The sequence below is a fragment of the Nipponia nippon genome, unplaced genomic scaffold (assembly GCF_047370975.1).
Source record: "Nipponia nippon isolate SJK-2023a ecotype South Korea unplaced genomic scaffold, ASM4737097v1 scaffold_2, whole genome shotgun sequence".
In the NCBI taxonomy this organism is placed as follows: domain Eukaryota; kingdom Metazoa; phylum Chordata; class Aves; order Pelecaniformes; family Threskiornithidae; genus Nipponia; species Nipponia nippon.
In genome coordinates, this window is record NW_028262336.1 from 110,314,316 (window position 1) to 110,331,714 (window position 17,399).

Sequence of the window (17,399 nt, forward strand, 5' to 3'; positions counted from 1 at the left end):
TTAAAAGAATAGGTCGATACTTAAAATTAGGTTTAACTGGTAAAGTAGAATAAAAACGTTGGGCTTCAGTATGAGTCTGTACACAAAGGAAACGGTGATGATCTGATTCTAGTTATCTCAGGCTTATGCATCTTTAAAATTAGACAGTAATATAAATTATTAATTGGTAATAGAACGGGGGGTGTGTGTTGCATGTATGTGTATATCTGTGTAGAGTTGCATGTGACAACATGAAGGACTTGTTTGGAAATTGTCTGATTGCATATTTCTTATATTTTACTTTAAAGACTAGTTATAATGTTTACAAGTAACATCGTCTCTCAACTTGTCAAATAAGGTCAGTCAAAGGACACAATATAGAATCAGTTTGCATATCACTGTGTCTTTTAGTCCAAGTTTTAAGGATTGTGGAGCAATGCAGATCATACATACAGCTGTTTGGTGTCGGTATTCCTTGTTATCTCCCATGTCCCCCTTCTCCCAGTCCCTTTGTGAGGAAGAGAGAAGAGGGTGAAGAGTAAATAGTTTTAAATAATTTTGCTATAAGCAGCTCAAATGCATTAATAGTTCATAAATAAAAATGAAATATTTTAAGTAATGCAAAGACCATCTGGTACATATCTAGAATCACCTAAGTGGTTAATTGCATGTTAAATTCCTTTCCTCTTCCCTAGTGTAAACAACTGCAAAAATATTTACATTCCCTGCCTTGCTAGATTTATTTATCATTTTATAATAAAAACACAGAAGTGTTATAAACTGAAATCTTAATCTCTTGCTTGACTCACTTTCCAAAATGTCAGCGATGTCTCTGGGTTGGTTTACTTAGTGTACTCTCGCACTTCTAACACAGAAATGCACAACACTGAAAAACTGAAGATATTGATGTTAAGCAAGTTAGGGGCGCAGCACAAGATGTGGTTTCTTGAAATTAGCTGTCTGTTATTCTAAACAAGATTAGAAACTGTAGCAAAGGAAGTGGCTTTAAAGCTCTTTATTGGATTTTTTTTATTATTATTGTGAAACTCCAGAATGATGATGATGTAATTCTATAAAACTTAGAGGGGCTCAGGCCAAAAATACAGAAAGTAAGTTGACCGAGCAAACCGCTGCATACCTATGGAGAGAGCTGTTTCTGCCAGCCAGTGAGTGCTGTAGCTTTTCCCCAGAGGTGGCTGCTGGCACAAACACTTTGCAAACTCTGCGCTCCAAAACTCATGAAACTGTTTCTTTAAGTGAGAATGAATTGAGGACGTCTTCAAAGCACACTGTAAACTTATGTAAGAAACTAATACAATAAGGAAAAAAATTCTGTGATTTGTTTCAGAACAAAAGAGTGAGTTCTTTAAGCTGCAAAGCGTATGTGAAAATCCTTTTCTGATTTCGTAAAGTAAATGAGTAGTTTAAACAGAAAAGTGGGAGAATAAATTCTGCTATGTGACAATTTGGCCTCCCTACAATAAGTGCACCTAGTGGCAGAGCTTCTGCTAGCAGTGCTGGGCTGCTGGCTCCCATTACTGTGCAGTGGCAAGGAAAAAAGAGGAGCCTTACCAGGAAGCTTCTCAGCTTGTCTGACTGCAGGTTCAGTCGTTTTGGGAAAGGGAGCATAGAAGAGGTTCAGAGAACGGCATTTAATTCAAGCAGATCAGCGCATTAATTCTGGGAGTCACCGCAATGAATGAATGAGACTGAAATTTTCTGTATGTGATGAATGGATGTTGTTGCAGTTCTGTGCTGTGAAATCTCTTGAGGATCTTCCTTGAATTTTGAGAAAAGTGATCTTGAACTTCCATCTGGGACAGAATATGGGTGTGAAGAACATGAAAATGCGAAGTGGAGTCAAAGAAAAAAGGGAGACCAGATCTCCTGGTTGTCAGATAATACAGTTTTTTCTTTTCCTAAAAGCACTTTTTCTCTCTGATATTTTAAAATGATGGCTGCACAGCTAGTACATCAGAACAGGAAAGCTTGCTAAGCTAAATGTGGAACGTCCCTCCAATCTGCACCCCACAGTAAATTTACTATTTTTCTCTGCTGAAAAGTGGCCTCATAGTTCTTGGCTTGTAACTTGCAGCTCTTTACGTCCCAGCTCCATCTCCTGCTGTAGGAGTGCCTGACGCAGTGCCAGGAAAACATTGCCTGTGCTAACGTTCAGGGTGCTTGTTTGCATGCCAGAGCGGTGTTGTCCTGGAGTTCCACTTGCTCTGATAAACCTTGGTCTCAGCAGAGGGAAATAGCCTGTACTGATTTCTGTGCTAATCGCCATTCTATTCTGCCTCCAAGTTACCAGAGTCTGGAGCTTCTTCCTGACTCTCAGGAGTTTTCCACCCATGCTGATAGCTAAATTCAAGGGCATTAGGAGCAATAATATGAAGTTAGTGCCAGAGCCAGGGGTTCTCCACCCAGTAGCCCCTGAAGGAGATAAGTTGGCGGCTCCTCTATTGGGTTTACTGCCAGAATAAGAATTTAATTAAGAAGGGGGAGGGCACCAAATATCATCTCCATCAAATATTGTTCCTTGTGGAAACTATTCAACAACTTGCTCATTGATGTAATTACTGAGGCACACATTTTGTAATTAGAAGACTTAAATGACGAAAATACTTCTCTTAATTTAGTGCTGGGTCTTTTCAGGTTCTCACTTGTGTTTTTTGTCTTAAGATGCAAAGCAAAATTGACTTAAATATACTTTGAAGTAACTGAAGTCACAGCAGAAAGTGTTGGAAGAGCATTTTGAAAAGTCCAAGCACTAGTCAAGAATTTCTGTAGGTTTTTTCTTTTCTTTCCAAAAGACGTAGTGGGATTTTGTAGCACTGATTCCATGTCATTAGTGGAGCTCCATGGAACAATGATTACCCACACTCAGACAAAAGCTAGGTTAATATATATTAAGCTATCTGTAGTTTTTTTCTTTTGGTTTTGTCCTTTTAGAATCATATTTAAATTTTTATATCAGATTATTTTTGTGATAATCTTAACAGCTCTCAATTTAGAATTCAAATAATTGAATCCTAAATTAGTTTATGTAGTCCTCAAAACAGTTTAGTTTAACTGATCCTACCATATTGCTAAAATGAATGAAGTGGCTTAACTTTTGAATAGAAGACAGAAGACAGAATTATTCAAATTTCTCCTAGAGCAGTAGTCCTATCCTCTACAAAGATAACAGGATAAATACTTCTGTCCTCTGACTACAAAGGAAGCCTATGTGACTAGTTTGGGCAAGATAGCTAAAGTAAAATGAACTGAATCTTACTGTAAGAATGTATCCTACAAGGACTTTTTAAAAAAATCCTGATAACGTGTAAGAATACAAAAGTATCAGTGAGGTATTTTTGTTTGAGACAGGATGGGATGGAAAGCCATTGCACACGGGATTTTGGAAATATTTCAGACACGGTTATAAGAGAGATGGATAATGTTGGTGGAAAAAAGGCCCCTTTAATAACTGCAGTGGATCAGTCACACACGTTCATTTCAGTCCGCTGTGTTGAATAAAAAGCAGGCATAAACATGACCTGTGGATGGCATATTATCATAACCCATGAGCTATGCTGTAAAATGCACTGTTTTATAAACTCCTGGAATGGGTTCATGGAACTTTTTGAAGTAGGTGATTACTCAGACTCTTCATTAACTTTCTAGCTGCTTACCAAAAATATAATATTTAGTAAGGAGAGTGCCGTAGTTCTACATGTCTAGCCTTTACCCTTCCCAAAAGCGATGTTGATATTTCTTGGTTTTGTTGGGGTTTTTTTTTGTTGTTGTTTTTTTAATGTGGAGAAATCATTCAGCATTGGAAATAACACAAGAAATCAAGTCATTTTGCATCTATAGCTAATGTTAGTAAAATGGAGTTTTATGTAATAAGGTCAACCATTTAGTTTACATACATTTACAGTGATGTGTTTATTTTTTATTGATCATAGAACTTTTTAAAGGAGTATCAGTGTATATATTCTTGGGCTTTTTGAACATTTTATTGCCTAGATTGTAATCTCATCTGTGTAAAGTAGGAAGAGTTTTTTAATGCAGGCAGGTAGCTCCTTGTGAATTAGGGTAGAGGATGTGTTTTAATGTTTAAATATTTGTTTACAGGTAGCAAAGTCCAGTTTTGGAAAGTTAATTGCTAGAACAGTATAGAATCAGAAAATGTGCTTGAGTAATATAATAGGTACTGGGTAATGGTGAAATATTGAAGACTGGGAGTTCCTGATCAGAAACTTTGGGTGAGGACTGAGAGAAAAGTAGTGACAGGGAATGGTGACATGCTAGAGTTATTCATGCTCCGGAGTGGGGAAAATCTGTACTGGTTAAAAAAAAAATTAAAATTGAATATAAGCTTGAAACTTCACTAGGGAATAGCAGTGTTTATGATCAGATTTCCTTGACTGCTGTTTGCAATATGAAAACAATCTTAGTTGCAATATGCCTTTGAGGATGGTAGTTATCTTATATAACTTGAACTATCTAAAAGTATGTTCCTTATGTATTCCAATGAAGGAAAAGAGAGTCATCTATACCTTATCTGTCTTAGGCATCTATCTTAAGATGGATTGACTCATCCTCTGGTTTTGTTTCCTTTTTTGGAGACTGTCCTGTTGCCAATGAATTTTTGAATTCTCAACTTCATCGTATGTGAAAGCCTCCCCAGCTGCAGGGAGAGAGACAAGCAGTATCTTTCCTTGGTCTTTCTATATCCTTTCCTTTTCTCTTTTGAAAGAAAGCAATGTGAAGTTTCTTAAGTATATTAGCAAAGAGGAGGTCAAACAAAATGTCTTATGTTTGAACAGAGGGTACTGAGGCCTTGTTTTAGGTGCAGACTCTGAAACAAGCTTTTAGTCTTGGACAGGTTGCTGAGAAGATGTTCTTTTCTCCTTGCTTATTTGTGATAGAAAGTTTCAGCAAACCTGATGAATGGAATAGTTGATCATCCTGGAAGTGCAGACGAGCTGTTTTAGGTGCAGACCTAAATTCAAGAGCATTTGATGTGAACAATGTAATCTGAGCTGTTGAGGAAGACTTACTGTCCTAGTTACAGCTTGTATGATGCATTAAAATAATTCCTTTCTGAGGTGGAAATATTCTTCCCTATGTCAAGCTCATAGAAATTATTTTTGTTTGTAGCAGAAAAAGCAACTTAGATTTTTCACTGAAATGATCTATTTGGTAATTATTTAAATTTCTGAGTATGTGAAACCAATTCATCAGTAAAGCTTTCCATGTTCCTGAGAGAGTTGTACTTTCAAGTTGATACTTTTAATCCTAACTTTGAAAACTTACTGTACAATAAAATACATGTTTTCCTGCTCAGTCTTCCAAAAATGTAGCCTCTCTGATCTGTTTCAAAATGTGCTTTTAGTTTATTGATTATGGTTATAATTAAGGGACTAGTTAGAAAAACTGTAGCTATAAAGTATAAACATGGCAACCGCAATACTTTTCAGAGCAAACTGGAGAATCTGTATCCAAGCTGAATGTTTTTTACATACTTGCATTACAATGAGATATGGTACAGTTGGTGTTTACTTTAAAGAAAATTTAAAAAAAGGAATCATTCTTAAGAATTTTCATCATTCATCAAGACCCACAAGAAAATTGAAGACTGGAGACATTTTTTCATCTTCTCTAAATTTGCTTCTCCTACTTTAAACTAGTTGTGTAGGCTACCAGTAGAGGCTAGATTGCTCACACGTGGCAAATTCCATCTGTTTTGGATACCTGTCTGAGGGTGGAGATAACCATCTTGTTAAAAGTAGCTTTTGAATGGCTGAATTACAACTAACTTCGAGAACTTTATTCGTAGGTGTTGCTCAGAAAAGGGAGCTAACAGCTTTGTTTCTCATCAGCTGTTCACAGTGATCTAGATTATAGGCCACTGTTTGCTACCTTTTTTTAAGGTAGAAAGACTGATTAAAAGCCAAATACTTTCTTTTTCCACTTCTCTGTTGGTCGTTTTTTTTAACATACACATGCGTCTTTCACTTGGCTAATGGAGAATAAAACGATGATCAGCACTTTCTTGAATAAAGAAACATAGTTTATTTCAGCTGTCAAAAATCAGGAGATCGTTACTTACAATGTGATAAAGAATCATGGTCAAAGATAAATAGTTCTGGAACATTGCTAATGCCCCTTCACTTTTCTGTTTGGCTGCCTCAGAACTTCAGCCCTTGACTTTAGGATAAGAACAAGCATCTGGCAGCTCATGGATTTAAATTTAAAACATCTGTTATGCTACTTTATTGTTTATCTTCTCGTTCCTCTTTAAAACCCTGTTCTCTGTAGTACCTACAAAAATCTTGACAACAGTCATATCACAAGAATGTTAAGAGCTTCAACTTTGGATAGGAGGACAAATAAGATATGGGACTTGTCTCCTCTTTGGTTTCCTCAGAGAGCCGAAAGGGCAGAGTAAGTTTCTCACTCTTCATCTATACATTCATCCATCTTCAGTTCAAAAAATATGCCCAAATCTGTTGGGAATCAATGTCTTTTCAGCTTGGACCTGCTCACCTTTCCACATTTCACCGGAGAGGTGATGAAGCCTTTTGTCCTTGGAGATACTGAGACTTTAGACAGAGACCTGAGAAACCTCATCAAAATTCGTTCTGCTTTGACCAAGGATTGGACCAGATGACGTTTGGAGGTCTCTCCCAATTTGAATTACTCTGTTATAGTCAGGGAAATAAAAAAAAAAAAAGTATTTTTATTTCTGTGAAAATAAGGCTGATACTTCTGATTTTCTCTGCTAAGAAAACAGAAGTAAACAGTTGACACCAAACAGCATTAAAAAAGGAGTCTACCATCACTGGAATGAGTCATAAAGCCAAGTAACAATGCATAAATGAGTAACAGTATAATTATGGATGATAATCTGCTATATATATGCATTTAAAATTGTGCAAACAAATCTGTGAACAATGACATTGCATGTGGATGTAATTTGTCTACCTCTGAGGTTTTTGGCGTATAGGAAGCTGTATTTTTTTATGGTATTAAATTCAAGTCCCTGTTATAATTTTGTTTGTGTCAAAAGTTTACAGATTGAACTTTTCCAAGTGTGACACTGCACTTATCCACATGGAAAATGATAAAACGTGGTGTTACTTGTAATAAGGTAATTGTGGTTTTCTTTCAAGGCCAGTAGAACAACACAGCTATTACCAAATATGAATACGTTTTTTTTTACTGCTTGGTTTTCTCTCCTTCTGACCATTTATGTATAATGTCAGTTGTGATGATCAGTGCAGTATTTAGGTTGAAAAATGCTTCTTATAATAAAGGATGTGTTCATTCTGGGATTTCTGGTGGTGGTTGTTTTTTTTCTTTTTTCTTTTTTTTTTTTTTTAACTGATTGTCATTAATAGTATCAGATTTCTTCCATCATACTTCAGAAAATGCCGAACAATTTAAAGGATTTAAAAGATGACTTCTGTTCTGTTTTTTGTTTGTTTTCTCCTTACAGGCCTGGCAGCTGCGATTCAGTCATCTTGTGGGCTACGGTGCCAAATATTACTCCTACCTCATGTCTAGGGCTGTTGCCTCCATGGTGTGGAAACAGTGTTTTGCACAGGACCCGTTTGATAGGTAAAAACAGAGAAAATATTCAGTAGAATGAAGTGTCATGCTACTTGCTTCTGGAAAACATGAAACAAATGAGGCCCCGTAGATTGATGGGCTTTTTTACTGACAATTAGTGTTTAGCCTTTTTCTTGATTTTAAGAGGATTATAAAACAGGAAATAACCACAGGTATAAAGTGTACTTTGGGACGTGTTCATTGGTGCAAAAAAATTCGTGTTGATGTTTTAAAATACAGGTGTGCCAGTTGGGAGGCACTGAAATCCATATTTAGATGTAATTAGAGAGCTTGATTTTCATAGATGCCTAATTACTTGTAATTTTCTATTGAAATCAAAGCAACTGCGGGTATTAAACAAGCTTCATGTCACCAACTTCAAAGCTAAGTATAACTATGCTACTCATTTTGCTTTGTGAAATTAGAAAGTAAATTGTGAGATCACAAATTGTAAGTGTTCTTACACCTTAGGTGAATGTGCGGAGCATTGTAACAGAGCAACTTTTTCCCTTGGAGCAATGAAGGCTGAAATGTTGTTCACAAATTAACTTCAATAAACACCAACACCTATTCATATGTTTAAAATTTGTCTAGTTCAGTTACTTACTCATAGTATAATTTTAAATGTAATTTGAATTTGAGGAGTCAATACAGAATCCAGGCAGTCATTGTTTCAGGGTGGAAGATTTCATTTGATCTATGTCTCTGAGTTCTGTAGAGATGCTAGAAGCAAATCTGACTGAAAGCTGAACAGGTTGTGTTTGCAGATGGCTCTAACATCTGTGTTTCTCCAGGGCAATGGGTGAGCGTTATCGTAGAGAGATGCTGGCACACGGCGGTGGAAAAGAGCCCATACTTATGGTTCAAGGTAGAAAAAAATTAGAACTGTTTTATTCCCTTGCTCAAGGAAGAAGTAATTTAACTGCATTTTCCAGTTTGGTCCTTTTAGTTTAATTATGATTTTCATTGGATTTATGAAAGAAAACTTGTTCATTTATTTAGTTAAGTGGACTGGTTGTCAACTTTTGTGTCATGGTCAGTAGAACTCCTTGTGATACACAGAATAAGAAATACACAGATAGTTGGGGTGAAGTGTTGGAAGGGGTTGTATTACAAGGCTGTCTAAAGAATTCAGAATAAGAGTATCACATACTTGAAGGAAGATAGATGACACCATTTTTGGATACAAAAAATGAGTAACTTTTAAATACATGGAACTCATAATAGATCTGGTTATTTTGTATACAAGAATTTGAACTTGTTTTGGCCACATCATTTTAGCATCATCAAAGTAGCTTCGGTTGTATCAGTACTTTGAGCATATGTTCTCATGAAACGAAAGACTGAAGACTGTAATAAAGAAACATTGTTCATTATTCCTCTCAATAACCATATTTGCCTTTTGGATCTGGAAAACAACTTTTAAAAATCATTCACAGCGATAGCAAAAATACTGTACTTTATATATTAAAAAAAATAATGTCAGGAGAATGAAACAAGTTTGAGAAACTGCTGAGTTTATCTCAAATCTATCAATGAGATCAGGATAAAGACTGTCCTCTGTAATGTTGCAGTATTCAAACCAAACAGTTTTGCATTAGTGTTGCTGTTCCTGATATGAGCACTTGGTAAGTACTTCATCTAATGGGGAATCTTTCAATTCGTTCTGAAATTCTGCATATTAAGGATGAATTCACTGGCCTCTGTTCACTCCAGTTTGGTAGACTGGAAGTTGTGGGAGTTTTTTTCTACAGATAATGAAGACAGTGGTAATGTGTCTGTATTTCATCATGAGATTGGCACAGTTTCATAACTAGAACATTTCAGTTCTTTGACCCATCTGTTTATATTTGAGGCCATAACCCCTGCTCTCCTTAGACTCATCATATATTAAGCAACTATGTATTCTCTAGATTAGTCTATGTATATTTCTGATCTACAGGGTTACTTTTCATTCAGCATGACTTTGCAAACTTTCCTTTCTTTACTGTTCTTGAAGAGTCTGTGTTTGTAACCTCAAAAAACTGTAGCCAGAATTGTGGATTAAGTAGTTGCGAGACAGGGACGTACATCTTTACAAGCAAATCCGATTATTATATTATAAGTCATATGGTAGAGAAAGAAAGAATATTTTTAAACAGCGGTTATGCTTATCATCTCTTCTGTTTCTGGGATGCATTTTTCATTTTACTGAGCATGGAATCTTCCTGGAATGTCCTAGAGGCTATGTTGAAGTTGCTGGCAGTGTGCTCCCTTCAATCAAATATTATTTGAATGAAGTCTGCAAAATTCTTCTGTGGATGGACTTATATAAAATCTATGGAAGTACAACTGGCTTTCCCCCTTGCATGTGAGAGAACACAGTGGAACATGGTACAGTCAGGTTGGGGTTGAGAGTATGCATCAGTTATTTTGGACAAAACTTGCTACTGAAATTAATCTGAAAAAGTGGCATCATAGTCCAGGAAATTCCAAGTTTTAAGTTTAAACTGAAAATTAAGTTTAAAAGAAATCCAAATATGATGAAGTCTGGCAAGGTACTTTGAAAGCACACAAACTAGTTTAACTCTTGTAATGCGGTAATTAGATGTTTTAGGCATTTCAATATTTATAGTCCTCATGCTTGTAGTCCTCAATGCAGATAGTTCATTGGTAAGTTGTCAGGACCAATGGTGAATGATGAAGAGGCGATAGCTGTGCAGCGTGGGATTTGAAGAAGAGAGCGAGCTACGTTTAAGGAATAGTTGTGCATACTGCAGGGCAGTGAACTTGACATTAATGGTAGAATAATGGGATCTTTTGTGATGTGACCAAAAAAATCTATGTATAAAAGATAATGCAGTTTGATTTTTATTTTTTTTCTTTCAATCAGTAAATCCATAAACCACTAAACAGAACTGTGTGTCACCTTAAGGTCAGTAACTGTAGTGCATCTGCTGGTGTGTTTGTTCACGTGTAATATGAGCACCGACAGCAGTAAGTCCTCTGTGTCAGCATTAGCATGAGTGATACTGCTGATAAAGGCACAGGCTATGATTTACAAAAATTGGCAGAAGTTTTCAAGATTTTTTTCACAGAATTACAGAATCACAGAATAGTGGAGGTGGGAAGGGACGTCTGGAGGTCATCTGGTCCAACCCGCCTGCTCAAGCAGGGCCACCTAGATCTGGTTGCCCAGGACCATGGCCAGGCAGCTTTTGAGTATCTCCAAGAATGGAGACTCCGCAGCCTCTCTGGGCAACCTGTGCCAGTGCTCGGTCACCCTCACAGGGAAAAAGTGTTCCCTGATGCTCAGAAGAGAACCTCCCGTATTTCAGTTCGTGCCCATTGCCTCTGGTTCTGTCACTGGGCACCACTGACAAGAGCCTGGCTCCGTCTGCACCCTCCTCTCAGGTATTGATACTCATTAGTAAGATCCCCCTGAGCCTTCTCTCCTCTAGGCTGAACAGTCCCTGCTCTCTCAGCCTTTCATCATAGGAGTGATGCTCCAGTCCCTCAGTCATCTTAGTGGGCCTTTGTTGGATTCTCTCCAGTATGTCCATGTCTCTCTTTGTACTGAGCAGCCCAGCACTGGACACAGCACTTCAGGTGTGGCCTCGGCCAGTGCTGAGTAGAGGGGAAGGATCACCTCCCTCAGCCTGCTGACAATACTTTGCCTAACGCAGCCCAGGATGCTGGTTGCCTTCTTTGCGGCAAGGGCCTGCTGCTGGCTCATGTTCAACTTGGTGTCCACCAGGACCCTCAGGCCCTTTTCATCCAAGCTGCTTTCTTGCTGGGTGGCCCCCAGCATATACTGGTGCCTGGGGTTGTTCCTCCCCAGGTGCAGGACTTTGTACTTCTCTTTGCTGAACTCTGCCTCATCACCCAGTTCATTAATAAAGATGATAAACAGGACTGGACCCAGTATTGACCCCTGAGGTGCACTGCTAGTTACTGGCCTCCAATTAGACTTTGTGGCACTGATTACCTCCTTCTGGGCCTGGCCATTCAGCCAGTTTTTAATCCACCTTACTGTCTTATCACTTCGCCTGTACATAAACAGATTCTTTATGAGGATCTTAATGGGAGACAGTGTCAAAAACCTCGCTGAATTCCAGGTAGACAATATCCATGGCTCCCCCCTCATCTGTCAGGCCAGTTGTTTCATCATATAAGGTTATCAAATTAGTCAAGCATGACGTGACCTTGGTGAATCTGTGCTGACTGTTCCTGATGATTTTTTTGTTGTTCATGAACCTGGAAATGGTTTCCAGGATTAGCTGCTCCACCATTTTCCTGGGGATTGACGAGAGACTAACCAGCCTGTAGTTCCCTGGGTTCTCCTTCTTGCCCTTCTTGAAGACAGGAGTGACATTTGCTTTTTCTCCAGTCTTCTGGCACTTCTCTCAGTGGCCATGATTGATCAAAGATTACTGAGAGTCACCTTGCACTGCCATCTGCCAGCTGCCTCAGCACTCAGCATCCCATCAGGGCCTGTGGGCATATGTATGTCCAGATTGCTTAAGTATTCCCCGATCTGATCCTCTTTCACCAAGGATACATCTTCCTTGCTTCAGATTATCGCACTGGCCACTTTTCTGTTCTAAATTTCACTTTTATACCATGAATTTCTTTAAACAGAAATTTTAGAAGATATTCAAGATAATAAAAATAACCAGAAGTTATCAGCAGATTTCTTGCCTGTGCATATTGTGTTCATCTGTAGACAGTGCAAAACGTAAACAACCATGCTTGAATGACTCCCTGAAAAATGAAATTGAGGTGACTCGGTCTTTTAACAAGTTAATAATTTGATTGCTTGTTTGGGATTATTTGAGGTTAAATCATAGAACACATGATGGAAAAGCTTATTATATGTTTATACTTAATTGCTCTGTATTTATTACAAAAATGGAGAATTTAAGGAGAAAAGTAAGAACAGTTACTTGTTCTTTTAATTTGTTTAGGTTCAATCAGCTTCTGACTCCTTTTGCTGCATTTTTTCCTTTTCATTATGCATGTTCCAGAATACTTGATTTCCATCTTTTGTTGGTTTTCATCAGTTGGAAAACTGTGCTCCCGTAGCAGATGACCAGATTCCTGATTAAAGACAGATTCCACCAAACTTAAAAGCTTGTTGATTTTACTCTTCTTCAGGGAAACAGTCCAGATTCTGTGCTCACCAGTGCCGTATTTCAAAAACCTTAAGATCTGTAGGCTGTTATTTTAGGCATTTTTTTTTTTTCTATAAAGAAATGCGCTTGTACAAGTCTGACTTCTGGATGCATGTATGTAGCCTCACCCTTGAAGGGCTTCCGTATCTCATTGTGAAGTTAGCTATATTCATTGACTGTTTGATAACAGATAACTTCACAAGCACATTTCATTTATACAGTTTCTTTGTTACGATTTTCTTCTCAGAAGCTATCTATTGTCTTTCTTTTGTGTTTGGATATGACCCTAGCTTTTCATCTTTCTCCCACATGATTCCATAGATGTACCGATTAGGGAAGATAAAGGATCTGACCTGCCATCCAGTGGAGTTACTGACAAGATTCCTGTTTGGACTAGTCTTTAATTAGAAAACACAATATACTCTTTTGTTGTTGTTTGGATTTGATTCTCTTGGCGTTTGTTTCCATTTAAAAAAAAACAAAACAAAACAAAAAACAAAGGCTTCATGAAACCTTTTTTAACATTTTCTGAAGTGACCTCTTTTACCCCTTTGATAATCTCCAAAATACAGAAATAGTCACAAATAGTCATAGCAATTAAAAAATGAGTGAACAATGTTGTGTCCAAGAAGCTTGTGGTTTTTTTTTTTTTCCGTTAGAGAGGAAATACAGTTTGAGACCTTGATTCCTCTGTCATTTTGGGTTGGCCACATGGCTCTTTCAGACCCTCTCCTTCCCAGGACTACATGGCATTTGGGATTCCAAATTCCTTTAAAGATATGTAACCCAGGTGTCCCTTCCAGGTCCAGTTGTGTGCTGGTTGCAGGTCTGAACAAGATTCAGGTGTGCACCGTCCCTCCCTCTCTCCCTTGGCACTCCCTGACTGGAAAGAAACCCAGGTGCATAGGCAGAAAGTGAATTGCAGCATGAAAAGTACTGGGTTGGATGATCTGGGAACTGAGAGCATGGAACATATCCTGGAGTGCACTTCTCCTGCAGTTTTGATGCAGTCACGTTGCCCTTTGGGTCTCTGAAGAAGTCCTCTGAAGAAGTTAATGCGATATTATATTGCAGACAGACATACTCAGCTGTGTGCATACATGGTAATCAAACCAACCAAATTTGTAAATAAACATGCAGTTGCTCCAATACGGTTTGAAAATCTGTTTTTCTGTGCCTCAAACTGTACTTTGTGGAATAAGATTTGAAGAGGCTGTAAAAATCTTCAGATAATGATTGTCTGTCTCTTTGAAAGTATAAGAAATATGCATAAATCCTAAAAGGTGATGCGAATGGCAACTATATGTTAACTCAAACTACACGGACCCAAGATAATTAGTGTTCCAAAGGGGCAGAGGCCAAATTTTGCCACAGGCTTTATTCTTCTCCGAATTTTCAGTGATTGTAGGTTATAGCTAGCCATCTCTGAAAAGGGTGTGGTTAACCACAGTGCTGTAATGTGAAAGAAAACTTCAAAGCAGAGAAGATAAGCTATGCAGTTGCCTTAGGCTTGGGAGAGACTGAGCTGAAATAGGAGTTGGGCTGAACGTATAAAATACACCCCTAGATTTTAAAATTGCAACTATCAGACCTTGTGGACATCTTACTGAATCATTTAGACTGAAGTGCTGAGTACTTACAATATATCAAAGCTGATCTTGCTTTGATATATTTTAATGGAGTTTAAAGGGAGACATGACCATTCTTAACACATCTGTGTAGACCAAGAGGTTAAAACGTGGAAATACCATCAGTGTCTGTTTCTTTTGGAGTTGTCTACACTAAAATCTGTAGTTACTTATTTCATAAGGGCATGATCATTTTACTACAGTAGGAGTTCTTCAGCAATGACCTCAGTTACTCTTCATCCTTTCCTTGCAAAAGCAAATTCTGCTAGTGTCTACTTTTGATGTCAGTGATGGGAAAATAGCAATGCAGTAGTCCACTAATGCAAGAAATCTGAAATCTGTTTGTATTATCAAAAGTTGGAACTACTGGGTAGGAGGTAATTTGACATCACTACTGCCAGAACGATTTTGAATTCTCCTACATATTTAAAACAAACTATGTGGAGTCTAAATAAATGCAAATTGTAACAAGTTTTGAGTCAGATTTGGTAAGACTGTATTCAGCTGCACTGAAATACATCCAAGTGTACTGTAGTTAATTATGTTTCTTTTATTCATTTTGTAATATCCAGGGTTGGAATGAGAATTGGCTAAACATCATCTGGCCTGGCTGTTTTTTATAAAGTCAGTATTGGAAAGGGGTTTTTGTGTTTTGGGGCTCGGGGAGTGGTGGTTATGTCTATTATGGCCATCTTTCTGTACTGTCTATGCAGCATTACAGCCATCCCTCCATATTGATATCTGATGGAAAAGGGTATATTGGCTATAGAAAAATGGTTTCTTTATAGAGTTACATCTTAAAAATTGGGAGGAAAGAATGATTTCACCAAGTTGAGATTCTTGTACCTGAGCTAGTCATCCAGCTTTCCTTTCTGGGACACAGGGAAAGTAAGTTCTTCATAGGCACAACTCATCTTGTCATAAAGCAGACCTCTGAAAACGGTCAGATAAGTGGCACCCGTGAAGGTCTTCCTACTGTTCAGTCTCTAGAAATAGAGCCAGTTAGTTCAGATGTAAATGTCTGAGGCAAAATGAGGCCAAAAAAAGGCAAAATTAATTGCGCCATTGGGACTGGACTGCTTCAACTGAGTTTAAGATGTAGTCATACATGACAGTACGTGTTTCAGTGGGCTGCCATCCATGTCACCTTCTTAAGGCATTCTCTCCACTTCTGAGAAAACTGCAGGAAAATAATATGAGTTTAAACTGGAATTTTTCCAAGGTTGTTAGGGAGCAAATACCCATGCCCCCCAGCCAGCCCACTCAGGAACCTAAGAGAGGGAGTCTTCAAGAGGCCATGACTCTCTGGGGAGGTTAGATTAGTAGCCGGTATCTGGACACATCTGTTTCTCAGCCCAGCATATAGCAAGCCATTTTTCATTGTGAACTAGAAGTAATTCCACAGCAATTTTACTAACATTAGGGTAGATGACAAGTTTACCAAATATTTGGAAATATTAATTCTGTTCTCTTTCATTTCGAAAATAGCTTGATGCAAACTTCATTTCACAGCATTTCAGTCAACCTATATATAGTCCGAGATTTGTTTTCCTTTTAGTGCTCAGTATTAATCTACTGGGTCATGGCGGTTTGTGTTGACACTTTGCAATGTGTTTAAATCAGATTGAAATGGGATTCTGTGAAGTCTGAGCAAGAAAATTCTTCTTGGTTGCTCACACAAAATTACCTCAAGCTGGTCTGTTTCCTGGTGGGTTTTGAATCATTGTGTTATAGTAAAAGATTCCGGTCTTTTAGCAGCATGCAATTATAATTTCCACTGAAAGCAAATATTGTTGAGGATGTGAAAGAATATAAAGTTATGTTCAGTAGGTATGCCGATCAGAAAGGGTAGAACAAGGTTATATTTACATTGGCAGTTGTCAGATAGAACAGATCACTTCAAAGAAGTGCGAAGATTAAATTTTACATTATTTGGCAGCTATACTGTTTTTTTTTCTGGTACAAGTAATGCCGTAAATTTCCATATATAATCTTGAAAATGTTAATAACAGTGAAAAGACCAACATTAATGTAATGTTTAGTACAAAGAAACATCTGAAAATAATTTACAGGATATATTCTCATGCTTTCTAAAAACTGGGATTCTGTGGAGGAAGGTGTGAGATTTTTAGCTGGTCTGCTTGTAGAATTACCTGACAAAGTACTTGAGCATGATTCTTCATTATGCTAATTTCCCTGTCTTATTTTGTAGCCATATGCTACAGCTAACATATGCACTAATTAAGATTCTTAATAAAAGGTAAGTCCTGGTACTATAAAACAGCAAAACTAAAACTGCAGTGCACTGAAAATGCATTTGTTTGGGTATGTTTCATGCCTTGTGATACATTTTAGAGGTATTTGTGCTTTTAACTACTAAATTAAATGCTTTTAAGGTGTGTAACACTGAGAAAATATGTTGTTTTTTCTGTCTCTGTCATGCCTGAGACTTGGCAGGTAAGGATTTAGATACCCGCTCAATTGCTGATTTATTCCAGTCGCTTGGAAATGACTGAGTTTGTGGTTACATTGCTTTAAAATGAATATATTTCCCTGCTTAAGCAAGATAGTAATGATAAAAATCAGTTCAGTCTTGAAACTTGTCAATTCTGTGATAATGTGTAACAGGTAGCTTGAAGAAGTTAAATAATCCCTATGCACTGTAACTGCATTTATTTCTTGACAAAGAAAGACGATAGCTGTTTCTGTCACATTAAAAGTTAGTTAGCAATAAGCATTATTATTGACAAAGCTTTCAAGGTCATAAAATTCTAGCTAAGAGTCTGTTGTCTTGGTTTTATAGGTATGCTTCAGAAATCCCCTTCAGTTGAAGACTTTGTGGATGCCCTTGTTTCAGACTTAGACCAGGACTTTGAAACGTTTATCATGGACTCATAAAAATGTTCAACAGAACTGAATTCTTTTATGGAAGATTGAATACATCTTAATAATGGTGGATAAAATATTGTGACTCATTTTGCTTCTTGGTGAACACTTGTAAAAGTTTGGTGGAAGAGTAATAAATAATTTCATTGGA

At 37.5% G+C, this 17,399-nt stretch overlaps 1 protein-coding gene across 2 annotated transcripts in view; it reads left to right on the plus strand.

The window, feature by feature from the left end:
* The window catches only part of MIPEP (mitochondrial intermediate peptidase), a 75,205-nt gene extending 57,806 nt beyond the window's left edge, over nt 1-17,399 (plus strand). For both annotated transcript variants that reach the window (XM_087759459.1, XM_087759458.1), the window contains 3 exons: nt 7,469-7,590; nt 8,376-8,449; nt 17,166-17,399. In XM_087759459.1, coding sequence (XP_087615585.1) covers nt 7,469-7,590; nt 8,376-8,449; nt 17,166-17,260 — 291 coding nt within the window. In that variant the 3' untranslated portion in view covers nt 17,261-17,399. The remainder of the gene's footprint in view (nt 1-7,468; nt 7,591-8,375; nt 8,450-17,165) is intronic.